This window comes from Danio rerio, chromosome 4, assembly GCF_049306965.1.
Source record: "Danio rerio strain Tuebingen ecotype United States chromosome 4, GRCz12tu, whole genome shotgun sequence".
Classification (NCBI taxonomy): domain Eukaryota; kingdom Metazoa; phylum Chordata; class Actinopteri; order Cypriniformes; family Danionidae; genus Danio; species Danio rerio.
The window spans coordinates 33186714-33204098 of record NC_133179.1 but is presented as its reverse complement, the minus strand read 5'-3'; the positions used below and the strand labels follow the sequence as shown (position 1 = coordinate 33204098).

General features: G+C 38.9%; 1 protein-coding gene across 2 annotated transcripts; it reads left to right on the top strand.

Annotated features, from left to right (window-relative positions):
• The first annotated feature begins 694 nt into the window (after positions 1–694).
• LOC137490865 (uncharacterized) lies at positions 695–13543 on the top strand. 2 transcript variants are annotated; one of them, XM_073947713.1, is made up of 4 exons: positions 695–724; positions 1259–1409; positions 8778–9825; positions 10488–13543. In XM_073947713.1, the coding sequence occupies exons 2-4, from the start codon at positions 1325–1327 to the stop codon at positions 10498–10500; spliced, it is 1146 nt and encodes a 381-aa protein (XP_073803814.1). In that variant the 5' UTR covers positions 695–724; positions 1259–1324; the 3' UTR covers positions 10501–13543. The 2 variants fall into 2 exon arrangements, with proteins under 2 accessions (XP_073803814.1, XP_073803813.1); XM_073947712.1 differs by having other exon boundaries at positions 8778–10147; positions 12305–13543.
• Positions 13544–17385: the final 3842 nt, after the last annotated feature.

The window sequence follows — 17385 nt, the reverse complement described above, 5'->3', positions numbered from 1 at the left end:
TCTGCACTGAACAATATTTTAGCATATTTGATTGTATGTTTAATTTGAACAAGAATAAAATATTCATCCTAAAACTTAAATAAACATTATAGAAAGCAAAAATGGAACTTTCTCATACATCAACATACTGTTACAACACCATTTTTTAAAAATAAATATAAGCAGACTGATTGTATTAATGATCTGCCAGATAGAACCTTATAATTCCAAGCGGAAAATGACTTTTTAGAATGAGAAGGTTCTATCTGCATTTGCCCTGTTTATTTTACCCAATTTGCAAAATGAAGAGAATTTTGATAATTTACATTTAGAGTACATTTAGGGTATCTGTCATGTTCATGTATGAAAGAGAATTGTAACACCCATATTGTTTGCTCTATAGAATGCAAAAACTTTGAAGCTCAATATCTCAAAATCCTTTAGAACACAGATAGAACCTTATAATTCTAAGGTGAGGAATTACTGTCATATAAAGACACTGTTAAAGAGATGTTATTTTGTTTCTATTCAAAGTTTATTTTAAACAGAACATTTTTATTGCTTTGTTAATTTTTAACAGGATAAAATGCCCAAACGCAGAGAAAAACTATAAATAATAAGCCATGACTCATGAATAAGAGTAAGTGGCAAAAAAAGTAAAAAAAAAAAAAAGACTTTTATTTTGGCGTGACTTGTGACGTCATAAGCATGCGCCGCTCTCGCGCTGTGATTCAATTGCAGAAAGGTTTGTTTTAAAGCGTTTACCTATATATAAAGCGATTGATTAAAGTTTCAGTGTTTTCATTCAGTGCTAAATTATGTACCTGTTGACAATATTATTTTAACCCTTATACAACGTAGTACTATTTACTAAAACTCACAGTAATGAGGTCTATTTTTTGAATAAAGATAGGATAAACTTTTTGTTCCCGAGAGGAAATTTGTCTTGTGCAAAAAACTGCTATAAGCAGACAATAAGATAAATAACACAAACACAACAATTAAGAACATACTTGAATAAAGTAAAAGTGTGTAATAAGTGTTTTAATGAAGGTTTAATTTATTAAATAGCATATTGTCATTCCATTCTATACATCACTATATATATATGAAATGGAGTACTAGTTTTAATCAGCTGATTTGTGGCTGTTGTTTCTTGATCAGACTTATCTGATTTCTGTTTGTTAATGAATCTCATATAAAGAAGTTATTTTGTTTCTGTTTATTGTTGTATTCATTTTAAACAGAACATTTTTATTGTTTTGTTCATTTTAAACAGGATAAAGTGTCCAAACGCAGAGGAAAAACTCCTACTGAAGCAACTGATCTCCACACTGTTATAAAGATGGCGTTTATTAAAGAGGAGAGTGAAGATGTGAAGATTGAAGAAGCATTCACAGTCAAACAGGAAGATCTGCAGGAACAAACAGGTTGGTTTTCATTCTCAAACACCAACTCAGTAATTTGATCCTCATTCAGATATATTTTAATAATAAGAATACTAAATATAATCTATCTTGCAGTCCTGAGTGTGCTGCCTAGTTCTCCGAAATGCTCGTAAGCACTCATTGAAAGACAGGAATGAGTTTCTTTCTTGTTGCTTGTTCTCATCTCTTTGTCATTATTTTATGTATTATTAGTCTCCCATTTTCTCTACTTTCTTAAGGTTGTTGCTTTTCTTGTTCTCCTACTGTTTGTAAGGTGTCCTTTAGCACTAAAAAAATCCTTGGGCACTAATGTCATTTTAAAATTATTATTGAACAAATCCTTATATTTGTGTGTCACACTCACTATACAAATTTATCAGGACTTACTGAAAATGGAAAGGATTGGAAGGACATTTGCTGTGCTCTATCATTAATAGGGAAAAGGAGACTCTTTGCTAGATTGACTTTGTATCCAAAAACATTTCCAAATTTTGAAAATATTGTAAAAGCTTTTGGAATACATGTATCTGGAATTGACAGAAAAAGAAGATTATCCGCATATAGCAGGAACTTATGTTCATGTCCCTCTCTGAAAATTCCTTTTAAGCCATCTGAGTTCCTTAATACGGTTGCAAGAGGTTTGATGGCAGTGTCAAAGAACAGAGGCTAGCCCTGTCTCGTTCTTCTAGAGAGTGGAAAGCCTTTAGAAATTATATTATGGAATATAAAATTTTAACCAAGGAACAGAATCCAGGATCAAAACCATTTTTTTAAGTGCTGTAAATAAATAGATCTACTCTATTCTATCAAATGTCTCATGGGCATCTAAGGAAATTAGGACCTCTGGATTGGTATTATTTTTTGGTGAATAAATAATATTTAAATAAGCGATGAAGGTTGTAAGATGTAAGAACTGTCTCCCAACAATAAAACCAGTTTGATCTGGGTGAATTCTCTTTCTCATGACTGACTCCACTCTGATTGCAAGCACTTTAGCTAGGATCTTATAATCACAGAAGAGTAAGCTGATCTGACGATAAGATTCTTGTGGATTCTTATTCTTTTTAAGAAGTACTGTTATAACAGCTGATCTCATGGAGGGGTGAGTGATTCCGAAACAAGAGCTTCAGCAAATGCCTTGCACAACAGGGGTGTTAGCTTGGCAGTAAACTTATTATAAAACACGTATGGGAAGCCATCAGGGCCTGGTGCTTTTCTGGTTTTTAATTTTTTGATAGCATTTTCAATTTTAGAAGGTGTTGTAGGGGATCAACCTACGTTTTAATATTGATCAGGGGTTTATTAGCTCATTTCAATGAATCGGATCCTGAAGATTCGAATCACTGATTCGACTTAATTGAGTCAGATTGAATCAGATTAAAAGATTTACACTTTATCTACCATTTGTCCCGCAAATAGAAGACATCGTATCTTGCCAATCTTGTTAATATTATTTACGTGGCCAACGATAATAACATAACACAGTATTGGGTTGTAAGAATCAGCTCTTTGGTTTAAATCATGTTTAAACTTTGGGGATTCGAATCAAAGATTTGAACATGATTCACATAGAATTATTTAAAGCTTACACTCAACTTTAGTATTTGTCCAGCAAATAGAACGTTTAGTGTAAAGCAATCCTGTATTATATTATTACGTGGCCAACAATAACAATATAAAAACAGTATCTAATTATTTAATAAGCAAGGTAGCAGTATCTGAAGCTGAGGCATTAACTTATAAAGCACACAACACACCAACACGGATCTTAAAACGAAACAAAAGTTTATTGCTACTCTACAACACAAAGTACTAATCTAACGTTACGTAAAACAGACAAACGCACATACATACACACACGCACAAACAGTTTGAGGAGAGTTTTGACTGAGTGGATTCAACTTCTAGCCTTTTCTATGTTCTTAGCATTGCAACCTGAGAGAAACCATAAAAGCAGAGAATTTTGCTATTCTTTACTACTTAAACATAATTCACACCAGTGTCAGCAATGGATAGAAACCTTGTTTGTGCTACTTGCGTTCTGATGGAATATTGGTTTCATCGACTGGTCCAAAGGGAAATCCCGGCGAAGCTGATTGGTCAGCGTAGCAACTTCAGTGACGTGATGGAATTCCCTTGTCGGTGAAGAGGGGTTTCCTTAGTCGGTTGCTAGGAATACGGATGTTGGACAAGGCGGCGTTCGAAGTCCTTCCTGGGTTCCTGTAGTTAGGATGAGTTTCAGAGTTTGGATGTGTTGACCCGATGGCTTGTTGTTGAAGCGGTTGCACAAGCAGATCGGGGGTCGAGCCGGCAGCAAGTGAAGGTCGCGGTCTGCTCCGTGATGTAACGAGGCTTCCGGCGAGGCGATGTAGCGGCCACAGCACGAGAAGAGCGACGTCCGGGCAGCGACGGCGGTGACGACTGGCAAAGATGACCGGCAAAAGACGACGATGAAATTTCTTTGTTCAAAGTTTTATAGGCTTTGGTAGAGGCTGGGTCTACACAATACTTGTCCAATCAGATAAGGTGCGGGGTGGAGTCACACCCCAATTCTGCCCTCTAGGAGGCCGGGTTGACACCTGGTGTGGGTGCTGCTTTGATAGCATAGTGGTTAAAATAAAGTCTTATAACGTCAACACTTTTCATAGTATGGTTTCTTCATATAAACCAATGCATTTAAAATGTTCCTAGCTTTCAATCGATACCAAACAAAGTATTTCACAAACATTCTGTAGATTTCATTTGTCACTGAGGGCTATTGCTCAAGAACTATCTATAACAGTTTTGTTAAACACATGGAACATGTACACACAAAAACCTACAGAAACATAAAGTAAACATACATTACTCAAATAAACTGTTTTACTTAAATGTCCATTAAACTTTGGAAGCGTTTCTGATCGCTTCTGTATCTGCCTGAGAATGTGTATTCCTTGCAGACGCCAAAGGACAAGCGAACCAAAAGGTACTTCTCAAAAACCGGTTTGGTGGGTTTTTGATTGTAGAGCCTCTTATTGTTTTAGGGTGTAAAGTTAATTAACACGCAACTGTGATGTTGACTGGCTAGGTATCCTCTGGATTTGCCTTTTGCTGGGTGCCTGTGGATTGCTTTGAAAATGAAATCAATCTCAGACTCGTAGGCACCAACCAATCTTTTAAGGATAACATGGTCTGTGGCTTGTTCGGTTCTGGAACGATCCGTTGACTCACTACAGGGTTAACTTTTAGCAAGTTAACAAGATCTACAGCTCGAGGCAATGACTTAGAAGCACATAAACAAGAACACAGTTCTTACAAAATGAGTACAAAGATTTATTGAGCTACACTACGATACATGAAACTAACTACGTAATAAGCTAACAACAAACAAACGCACACACACATTCACACATACACACAGAGGCAGTTCAGAGGATGCAAAATAAGTTGTCAATGTCCTAAATTAATTCTAAGAGCTTAGAATAACACCTGAGAAACCACAAAAGCAGAGATATGGCTTATCTTTAACTGCTTAAGATCAATCTGCACCTGATCAGCAAGAGACAACATTAGTTTGTGTTACTTGCGCCCTTTTTGCTGAAGTCGAATCTCCCTTGCCGACTGGCCTTGGGGAAACACGGTGCTCCTGATTGGGTGGTGACTCGCTTCGATGATGTGTTTGGGATTCACTCGCTCGTGAATGGCTGTTGTCCTGGGTTACCTAGGTGACGGACTGCTGAGAGTCGGTTTTGCGGAAGTTCGTGCAGTTTCGTGAGTCACGAAACTTAAGAGGTTTGCGTGGAAGTTTGTGGTGACCCAATCGCGTGGCAGCGCAGTGTCCGGGCAGGCGAGAGGGGGCAAAGAGCAAAAGCATGCGCAAGCTAGCTGATGCAAAAAGCAAAGTTTCTTTGTCGCAGGGCGTTTTTAAGTGACCTGGTCTGGTTCATCCCCATGGCACTGTCTGCCAATGAGCAGTTGCCATGAAGAGTGGGGCCACACCCCGTACCGACGTAGGAAAGGTCAATAATTAACAGACTGCATGTAGATTTCACTTATAGAACTCTTGCAAGATTGTAATGGTAATGATAGAGTAATGGTAGTAGTGATGATGATAACAATAAAACTGTATATGTAAAAACTGAAAATAAATAAAACAAAAAGGGATTAAAGTTACTTATTAAGTGGAATTCGTCTGTTTAATGTCCCACACATAACACTGGAAAACCATTAGGAGCTTTTAATCCGTCTGTTCAATAACATACTTCTCAATATTTAATTTTTTTCTTTTTTCTCTGGTTAGTAAAATGTTTGTTTGGCCAAGAAACAACAGCTGTAATAGTCAGTTCCTAATTATGTGCGGCATCATATAGAGCCGACTGAATAAAGAAGATGCCATCAATTGTATTTGAGCTTATTACCCTGGGGTTTTACCGTACTATTCCACAAATTTCGCGGCTTTGGCTGGGTCAACGAACACCTCAGGCGCCACATCTCCATTCTGATGTATTTGCAACCTGGCCGGGTATCTCAGTCTGAACTTGACTCCTTTTTTACGTAGCGCTTGCATTACATCCTGAAAGGCATTCCGTTGAGACATGACCTCTGCTGTATAATCAGGAAAGATGAAAACCCTTTTGCCCTTATATTCCAGAGGTTGTAGTCTCCCGCGACGCAAAATCAATTCCTTCTCTTGGAAGTGGTGTATACGCGCCAGAATTGTGCGCGGTCTCTCACCCATGGCCGGTTTGGGCAGGAGAGACCGGTGCGCACGGTCCACTTTAACTGGGTTAGGAAAGTGTTCTTCCCCGAGGAGCTGTGGAATCAGCCGGGAGACAAAATCAGTGGGTTTACCTTCTTCCTCGTCCTCCTACGGAAATGTGTCGTCATGACCTGGCCTCCAGATCCATAACTTTGTCTCGCAGTTGCATATTTTGTTTGGATAGTTCAGAGACTTTAGTCTCTAAATCATGCAATCGCGTATCAAAGTCGCTCGCCGCAGTCTCCTGATTTGTCACACGGACCTGTAGTTCAGCCTGTGAAGCCACAAGTTTCTGGAAGTTGAGTTCAAAAGCATCGAAGCGATCATTCACACCTCGCAAGATTGACTCAGACATCTCCTCACTTATTTCTTTACATAAAGCATAAGCGGTGTCTGGTAGTATTTCAGACTTTTCAGGTGAATTGTTAGCATTAGCTCCGGCGACGTCGTCGGCGACTTTTCCTTTGTGTGAGGCACTCGGTTTTTTCATTTTCTAGCTTTAGCAGGAGTTTGGGATGTAAAAAAAAGCGTGAACACAATTAAAAGTATTAAAGTCGAACAAAAACACGGTAATTTAATAACTTAATTGAGGCCATCTATCCACGAGACATGCGCACTAGTGCCCCCGCTCCCGTCCTTCTTTAACTCCCGTAATGTGGAGATTTGAGCAGCGAGACCTCTCCTCAAGACCTTCGATTCAGTCCCTCAGCAGAGCCAGCTCCTTTTTTAACGATACTAAACTCTTTTTCCAGGGTAGTAAGAGAGTCAGAGTATCCACCCAACACAGACTCCAGAAAAGTCACTCGCTCTTACGCTGCTTCCACTCTGGCGTTAATGTGCTCCACATCATTGCGTAACTGTCCGAATCTGGTCAATTTAATTCCAAAGTTCATTTGACTGTGCAACGGCCTTTTCTTCAATTTAAGCAATCAAATTGGCCTTTAATCAATAGCTTGACGGCCCGCACTGTTATCACTTGCCGGGGCTGTCTATTTCTTAGATGCAGCTTGCTCATCGGGGTTACCATTAGCATAGAGGCTAGTAGCGGATTTTGCCTCTACAGATGCTTGTGCCTATATTCATCCTGATTCAAGTTGAATGACGCTCAGAACAGCTAGAATCAGACACTAAAACGCTTATTTTCCAGTATATGTAGGTTTAAGGTAATAGTATTTAGGATAAGAGCAATATTAAAAAACATTGTTTCACGTGAGGACCTCAACAGTTTGCGTCTTCACATGGTGCTGCTTTAACCGGAAGTCCAAAGCAAACAGTTTAACAATAATCACAATGAAGCAAAAAACCCTCAGCACATATAACTCAAATGAAAGTGAAAGAAAAAAATGCAAATGATTTCAGGCCAGCAGATTCGTCACATTTGAAAACGGGGAAAATAATAATGATAATAATAGGATGAGAAAAAACAAAACAAGAGAAATAAAATGAAAATTTGGGCAAAAAAAAAAAAAAACTTTCGCTTCTTACCCATGGAGTGAAGGGGTCAATGGAAATGAGAGGGGAATGGCGAATGTGGAGGTGTGGATGTGAAGGTTGAGGGCGTCTCAGTTGAGCCGCTGAGTCGGCTACTGACCTCATGCCAGTGAGATAAATCGGTAAGATGATTTTATTCCGAACACACTGCACTGAAGTCTTTGGTGATGCACTCGTTCAGACATCACAAGCACTTCAGTGACAAGACACAGTGTTTCTCACAGCCAGTCGTTAAGTTTACACGGCTCGTCTCGACCCAGTTTCTCTACTTGTTTCCCAGCACTGCAACATTTCAGTTAACTTCTCTTTCTTCTGCACACCACACAATGCTGCCCTCTTCAACTCTTCTCTTTCTTTATACTCTCACCCATTTTCTTTTTTGACGTCCTATGGGTGGAGACCAATTAAACAATGTTGACTTTAAGAGTTCATTGAGTTATTTTTTCTTTCTTTTTTTATTTCAAAACATTTTCCTAGAATATGTCAAAAATAATATCAGTCTGTTTGCTGAAACACAGAGAAAGTTTTGAATCCAGAATGGATGAAAATGACCCAACAGCACACAAGGGGAAAGGTGCACATTTCAGCCTTTATGCAGATGCTGTACAGGTGTGTCTCATGTCTGTGTGGCAAATATTCAGCTGTTTGTTCAGCTCTTACCCCAGAACTTTTTTTTCTGATGCATTAACCAGTCAGGCACAGAATGAACAAGTATTCCCTGTCTGCTTTAAACATTTTAGAAAAACATTTTGTTGTAATTGTGAATATATATGAATAAAAATAGGCCATTTACAGCTTTTACATCTGTGTCTTATCAATATGACCAAAATGACTTTTTATGATCAATTATGTAAAAAAACTCTGTATACTGGACTGACACAGTTTCAATTTGCTATAACTTCTATGGTAAGCGGCTTTGACACAATTTACATTGTAAAAGCACTAGATAAATAAAGATGAATTGTATCTGCTTAAATGTGTGCACGTTAATGGACCAAACAAAATATGATCTGATTTATTTTACATTTAATGTGCATCAAAATTACAGTGTGTGTAGCCAATATTTCCAGTGTCTTTTCACTTTTCAGCTTTTGATGAGAGTTTTTATGACTTATTGAAAACTAATGTTTTATTTCTTTCAGACCTAATTGAAGAGTATGAGGGGAGTAAAGAGGAGGAACATCATGTCAAAATTGAGGGAAAAACTCATTTACAGACTGATGGTATTTTAAAAAGAAGAGACAAGAATCGTTTCACCTGCACTCAGTGTGGGAAGAGTTTTGGCAGAAAAGGCATTCTTAAGATTCACATGATGATCCACACTGGAGAGAAACCATTCACATGCACTTGGTGTGGGAAGGGTTTCAGCCAATCATCAAACCATAATCGACATATGATGAGCCACACTGGAAAGAAACCATTCACATGCACTCAGTGTGGGAAGAGTTTCAGCCAATCATCACACCTTAATGTACACATGAGGATCCACACCGGAGAGAAACCATTCACATGCACTGTGTGTGGGAAGAGTTTCAGACAAACATCATCCCTTAATCTACACATGAGGATTCACACTGGAGAGAAACCATTCACATGCACTCTGTGTAGGAAGAGTTTCAGCATATCATCATCCCTTAATCTACATGTGAGGGTCCACACTGGAGAGAAACCATTCACATGCACTCAGTGTGGAAAGAGTTTCAGACAAACATCATCCCTTAATCAACACATGAGGATCCACACTGGAGAGAAACCATTCACATGCACTCTGTGTGGGAAGAGTTTCAGCAGCCCATCAGACCTTTCTAAACACATGAGGATCCACACTGGAGAGAAACCATTCACATGCAATCAGTGTAGGAAGAGTTTCAGCAACTCATCAGACCTTTATAGACACATAAAGACCCACAGTGGAGAGAAACCATTCACATGCACTCAGTGTGGAAAGAGTTTCAGACAAACATCATCCCTTAATCTTCACATGAGGATTCACACTGGAGAGAAACCATTTACATGCACTCAGTGTGGGAAGAGTTTCAGCCGCTCTTCACACTTTAACTACCACATGAAGACCCACACTGGAGAGAAACCATTCACATGCACTCAGTGTGGGAAGAGTTTCAGCCAATCATCAAACCTTAATAAACACATGAAGACCCACACTGGAGAGAAACCATTCACATGCACTCAGTGTGGGAAGAGTTTCAGCCAATCATCAAACCTTAATAAACACATGGTGAGCCACACCATTCAGAGTAATCATTCACTTGCACTTTAGCCACGGTAACACTGGACTTCTCTCCCCATAGACATCCATTCATACACACGCGAATGCGTCAGACCGGAAATGCAAGTTTGTGCGTCAAGTTTCGCAGTTCACTGCGTTGCAAAGTTTAAGCTTGGGGAACTCTGACCCGTGAAATCACTTTAAATGACTTTGTGAGACCAATAGAAAGAGAGAGAGACCATTAACCTGCACTCAGTGTGAGAAGAGTTTCAACCGATTAGCAAAGCTTAATGAATACATGAAGATCGTCCAGGTTACGTATGTAACCAACGTTCCCTGAATAGGGAACGGAGACGTGTGTCTGTATAAACAGACTTTGGGAGTGCTTTAGACGACCAATCTCTTCTGAAGATAGAATAATGGGCCAATGAAATGCCAATTGAATTGGCGGAGTTTAGCTCCACAGCTGAAACTGATGAGCCAATTAGGGCTATATCAGTCAGCTGTGTGAGTTAGCTTGTCAGAATTTTGCCTGCTGAAGAGACGATCACTCAGCTCTCAGCTGGAGACTCAGGTGCTGTGGCAGTGGAGACACACGTCTCCGTTACCTATTCGGGGAACGTAGGTTACGTACGTAACCTGGACGTTCTCCTTCATATGGGAACTTTGACGTGTGTCTGTATAAACAGACTTTGGGAGACTGTATGGAAAGCGCCACAGCAACCAAGCCCGTCACGCTTCTGATGTGCAGTTTCCCAAGCCAAAGCGTGAGCGCACTGACATCCCCAAGAGCGCAACCTTCCAACATCCCCTAGGCCCAACATATTACCATTACATGGGAATAAATGTTAAATCGGGGGTCGTAAGTGTGCTTTTACCTAGCTAATATAGACTAGGGATTTTTGGGAAATACGACAGTACGTTGGCAAAGCGTCAGTCCCCGCAAGGGGAGGATGCGGCGGAGACCACCTGCTATCCAGAAGGGGAGACCTGATGGTAAAGAGGCTAGCCAGTTGTATTGGCACGCTCGTCCTTCGAACCCGAACCGAAGAAAAGGGCGGTGGTGTGGAAGAAAGGAGACGTGAAAAAATACGTCCTTTAGGTCTATAGCTGCAAACCAATCCTTTGGACGGACGCTCTGAATCAAGCGTTTCTGTGTGAGCATTCTCCTTTCGCAAGACAGGGCGCTCTCGGGTATCACCCTCGTAAAAAGGACACCCATGAACTTGGGAGGGCGAATAGCGAACTGAATCGCATAGCCGAGTCTGACCGTCCGTATGAGCCACTGCAACGCGCTGAGCAGTGCTAACCAAGCCAGCAGAGCGCCGCTAATGGCACCATCGGAGTGCCAGCGGAGGGGCAGCTCGGTATGGGAGTGCTTATCCCGGGAAGCAGAGCGTCCCGAGGAAGAGCTGAAAATAAGAGAGTTTCTCTTACCTTCCTCCCTGGATCCCGCGGTGAGGCCGAAGTGAGAGAAAGGAGTCCGTTCTGCTGCATTCTGAGGGCCTGAGGCGAGGGGTCCCACGCTGCGAGCTGGAAGGCGAAGCGTCCCAGACTGGCAGTGTTCGGGTTTGCGCATCCGGAGAGAGAGGAAACTTCTCTTTTGGAAATTTGGTTGCCGCTGGCCCGAAGGCCGGCAGCGATGAGTTTAGAGTCACTGAGGACTGATGTAATAATCCTGGGCCCCCCACCGAGGAAAGAGCAGGTCCCCTCTTCTCCGAATGGCCCGTCCTGGGAACGCTTTGCGGTCCATTTACCGGACTTAACGGCGCCCTGGGGCGGTGCCAACACAGTCCCGCGGGAGGCTTGGCATTGCCGCTTGGCCGGTGGAGCGGACAGCGAAAGCAGAGCGGATGTTGAAGCCGCGGGTGGACGCCTTCGGCAAGGAGCTGCCGCAGCGGAAGGGGCAGCGGGAGGAGCAGTTTTCTGAGCCCGCTGATCGATGGCTTCACCCATCGCCTTGGACTGCTCTTTCACCGTGGAGAATTCCTGGGTGAACTCCCCAACGGTGTCGCCGAACAGGCCAGCCTGGAATATGGGAGCGTTAAGAAAGCGAGCTTTGTCAACATCACTCATATAGCGTTGATAGGTGGCTATAGCGTGCAGAACGAACGTGTGCTCTCTTAGGAAATTCTGCTCTTTCAGATCACCCGCGAAACGCCAAGGGGACAGGAAACCCAGCTCGTCCACCGCTTACACGTCTTCTCCCACACTGGTGAAAGTAAGCTTTCTTCAATGTTGGAAGTCAGCTCAGCAGAAGAGTTCTTCAGTCTCAGATCGGGTCTGAAGCAACAATTCTGACGAGCTAACTCACACAGCCGACTGACATAACCTTAATTGTCTCAGTTTCAGCTGTGGAGCTAAGCTCCGCCAATTCAATTGGCATTTCATTGGCCCAATTTCATATCTTCAGAAATGATTGGTCGTCTAAAGCACTCCCAGGGTCTGTTTATACAGACACACGTCGAAGTTCCCATATGAAGGGGAACCACACTGGTGTGAAAGAGTATATGTTCTTTGTGTGTAAGAAGACTTTTATTACAGCTCCAAAAATGAAACTGCACCAGACGATTCACACTGAAGAGACCGTACAAGTGTTCACACTGTGACAAGAGGTTTAATCGGTTAACACTTCTGAAAACAGAAGCAGATTTACACTGGAAAGAAACTGTACAGATCTGATCAGTGTCTACAGAGTTTTGCTCATTAGGCGCAGCTTAAGACACACATGGACAAAAAGCTGCACACATGACATGAATGCAGCAAAACATTTTCTCAAGTGCACAGGATGTTTTATGTCTGAATAATGTTTGAAAAGGCTGAGTGATGCTATACTTTTTTCAACACTCCTACACTGCAGTAGGTGGGGTTGTTAATGTGTTGTGCTCCTCGCGTTTACCGTAAACAATGATGGCGGCTGAGAGAAGAACAGTTTCATAAACATCTGGCAAAAAGCACCTCTGCGGCTTAAAATCTCTTTGCAAGTGATTGTACAGGTGCGGATACATCTGTACTCCACTCTCCAGTGTATTCATGCAGCTAGAGTTAATTTGGATGATGTTCTCTGTCTGACTCCCTGAACGAGAAACAAATCACTGGGAAGACACTGCACATCAAAGGTGGAGCTCCAGGACTGTTAGTTTGCAGTATACCAGGGCCTCAAGTTTAGAAAGCCCATTCAATTGTCCTGTGTTGCATCTTTTATCAGTAAAGTTTCTTTACTTTTAGGATCAAGATTCTTTCTAGTTTACTACATTTAATTTTTGAGTAGAATACAAACTTGATGAATATTTTATGATTTAGGCAGAGCAACATGTTTTAAGTTTTACAATATTAATACACTCTGATGATTCCACGACTCCAAATAGAAGTATGTGGTAAATCCCGATTGGATGCCTGCAGTACTCATTAATGGGTATATAAAAGTTGTTATGCTAGCTACCCCAGGACACTGTGGCTACTCAGGAGTTCTCATGTCAAGACCTGCCATCTCATTGTCTCTTTAACCTTATGGTTTTGTTTTGCATTACTTGTATTATTATACTTATATAATGTAGTTAAAGTGTTGTTGTGATTATATCCTAAGTTGTTTATCTTCATTAGTATCCCTAGACATTTGTTGGTTGCTTTGATTGATTGTTCTATGAGTTACATTTTATAATAAATAATTTGCATTCAGGCTATTTTGTTGGCTCATCTCTCTTTTTTAAGGTGTGACTCAAACAAGCGGGTCATAACACTTTGTAAAATGTGTCCGGTTTTATCCAAGATCTAGTCCTTTCAGTCATGACCATAGGTGAGAGTAGGAACCTAGATTGAGCGGTAAATTGAGAACATTGCCTTTCGTCTCAGCTCCTTCAACACAACAGAAAATCTAATTAACTGCATTACTGCTGCTGCACTGATCCATCTTTAAATCTTAAATTCCATTCCTCATGAAAAAAAAAAAAAAAAAAAAAACGCAGATACTTGAACTCCATTTGGGGTAAGGACTCTCCTCCAAACTGGACATGGACACCTTTTTCCAGTCAAGCACCATGGTTTCTGACTTAGAGGTGCTGTTCCATGTCACACTCAGCAGAAAACCATCCCACTGCATGCTAAAAGTCCATGTCCTATGAAGCCAAAAGGACAACGTTATCTGCAAATGTCAGAAACAGTCCTAGCCTGCACCTAGAATTCTGTAAGTAAATTATTATATTTTTTGAGATCAGCCTCAAAAATAGCACATTTGCAAAATTAACTGAATAAATAGATGGATGGATAGACAATGAAGTGGTGGAAAGGGAAATAGGATGACTTGTTCAACCATAAACCAAGATGTCGCTCTCTCAGGAGGCAGGGACCAGTGCGCGAGATGTCTCAGACGGAAGGCGTAATAATGAAATAAATGCTCAGGAAGCCTCAACTATTTTTAATCAACTGGCTGTTGCAATGTACTCCTATGCAACCTAGAGTGCTTATTGTTTCAGAGAAATTAATTGACTAAATTATCAAACTGTTTTAAATATTGCAAAGAAATATTTACAGGGATGTAGTGAATTAGAAAAGTAACTTGAGGAAGGTAATTCATTTTGAATATGATAGTTCATCAAGTGTAATACCCTGTAGGCATCATTTATGTTGACTGATTTTTCTGTTACAAAATAGTTTTAATTTATATAACCACTCATTCATGATGGCTGAATTCATCAGGATAAACAATATGTGATTAAACACACTGCAAAAGATTTATGTTCGAGTAAAAGAGATTTATTTCTGTTTCAAGGTTTTACAAAAATGAATAAAGAACGCAAAACTTTTCGAGAGACTGCAAAAACTTAAAAATATATATTTTCCTCCCACCCATTTTTTTCTTTCACCCATTTTTTTTTCACTCAGCCAATTTTTTTCTCCACTACATCCCTTCAGGGGTTCCGTACTATAGAACTTCTTAGTTATCTAAAGAGCTTCAAGTCAATTTAATTAATGGCCGACCTTTACTGTTTTTAAATAAACTGAGAATCTAACTTTTCTATTTAAAAAAAGGATCACTTTTATTCCATTTTTCTGAATAATCTCTCTATTTCTAATTATATTATCAAATATTTTCAATGAATTAAAGTCAGTTTGAATGAACAATTCAGTAACTAAGTAATTTTTTTCTGTAAATCATTTAATTTATCTTCTGAAATAAAGCGTTTAGTAAATCTCTTGCATTGATTTCCAAATCTCCACCTGTGTTTTGTGAACAGCAGTGTGTAGTAAATGAGTCTTTGATAAAAATGAAAGTTCAAAATAATAGCTTTATTTTGCATTACTTAAAACATTATAAATACCTGTACAATGGTTTAAAATCTTGCAATGTTATAAAAGCTATTACTTTAACCTTTATCTTTAATAATTGTAAGGATCATTGTTTGTGATTTTGTAATAATAACATCTGATCATAGAAACAGCAGCTCACCATGCTGAAAATACAGCTTTGGATCACAGTATTAAATGACATTTGAAACGACAAATAATAAAGCAGTTTGTACTGGAGTCACTAAGACTGGCTGCCTAGTTATCCAGTCAGCAACACTAAGGCGTAAAGTACAGTGTGTTTTACCACATAATAATGTTATCCTGATGAATTTAGCCATCATGAATGAGCAATTATACAAAGCAAAACTTTTCTTTTTTTCAGAAAGGTTGTTACATTTATCATATCAGTCAACCGAAATGGTGCTAACAGGGTATTACACTTGATGGAAATATCTTAACTGTTAAAACAACATTTTAACAGTATTTATTTTAAAATGAAAGTGAAACTGAATGCAACACTTTTCCGCTACCGACATCAACCACTAGATGGCGCTCGAACACCCTCAGAAACTCAAACCCCTTTATTGTGAGCCACATATATTTTCATTTCCCTTGATTCAGCCATGCCTCAGATATTCTCCAATGCATTTATGATCTTCTAAGACTACGACACAGTTTTTTAAAATTATAATATTATTTCACATTTTAACAGTTTTTATTTATCTCTTATCTTTAATTAATTAAGGATTCAGGATGTAGCTGATTGTTCAGGATGAATTTATTTTAAAGACTTTTCAATGTCATTTGCCAACAATATCTCCTAACAATAGCAATTCCTAACTTTTTGATTTAGTGGCTTGTACATAAATGTATAGGATCTCGTTCATACATTTTAGAACGATTCATTTGCTCATCCCTCAATGACGATTGAGTTTAGGGGTTAGGTTTGGTGCCTTCTTTTAAAAATCCTACATTTTCATAGATCTCAACTTGATATGAATTAGCCACTAAACAGTCAAAACATGAAATTTTTGTGTCTTGTGGGCTCAGGCTGCACCTGCAGAGTAGGACTAAACAGGAGCTTTAATCAGATTTAAAGTACAAATGTTTAATAAAAACAGGTGGCTTTGTTTAACATTTGGTTTAATTTATTGGACATGTGGGTCAAATATAGGACATTTGAGTAGCATATTTTTGCATTTAAATTAAATCTTTCAATTATTATTATTTTTGCATTTGCTTTAGAATTACGGTTACATTGCTTAATGCTTTTAAATACATTTATTCACTTTCATTTCAGAGGTTAACATAATTTGAATTTATTTTGTTCTTGTGTTGATTTACAGTTACCAATGCATTGCTTATGGATTTCAGTTAGATTCATTTAATTTAATTCACGAGAACAATCCTCAAATGTACTTGCTTTTTTAATTTTAAAGTAAATTTGAATTATTAAACTTGTAAACGTTACAAAACAATTTGGTAATTTCAAATAATATAATTAAATACTTAAAATAATTAATCAACTTCATTTATTAAATTACTTTAACAAATTATCTGAATCTACTTTAGTAACATTTACTTAATTCTTAAGTAAAAAAAATAAGTTTACTCTAATAAAAAAATATGTTGTTTTACTAAAATAAGTGAGCGTTTATTATAATTTAAGAATTAAGTAAATGCTGCTAAAAATAAGAATTAAATAATATAATTAAAATACTTATTCGATTTTATTTATACAACTACTTTATATTAATCTATGCTTTAATCTTGTATTAACAAATATATACAGTTGAAGTCAGAATTATTAGCTCCCCTTTTAATTTTTTATTAGTCTTTAAATATTTTCCAAGTGATGTTTAACAGAGCAAGGAAATTTTCACAGTATGTCTGATAATATTTTATTTTATTTATTTATTTTTTTGGAGAAAGTCTTATTTGTTTTATTTCGGCTGGAATAAAAGCAGGGATTGAGTTTGACACCCCTGACCTAGAGGTATTTTGTGGGCACCTGGTGGGGAAAATGTGTCAGTCCAGTGAGAAAGGGTTTACACATCTGCAAGGCCTGTCTTCTGCTCTGCTGGCATAGTGATGAGGAAAGTCACTAGTTTCTTTAACCAGGTCAAAGCAAGCAAGAAAAACTCTAGGTGTCCTCCAGGATGCTGCTGTGTTCAGATCAGCTCGTTCTTGTCTACAGATTGATAGTTTTTCATTGTTTCTCTGTTTTTTGAGCACAA

Coding starts and splice junctions, on each gene's coding strand:
- LOC137490865 (XM_073947712.1), top strand. CDS start 1,325: ATGGCGTTTATTAAAGAGGAGAGTGAAGATGTGAAGATTGAAGAAGCA. Junction 1,410..8,777: donor AGATCTGCAGGAACAAACAG/GTTGGTTTTCAT, acceptor TATTTCTTTCAG/ACCTAATTGAAGAGTATGAG.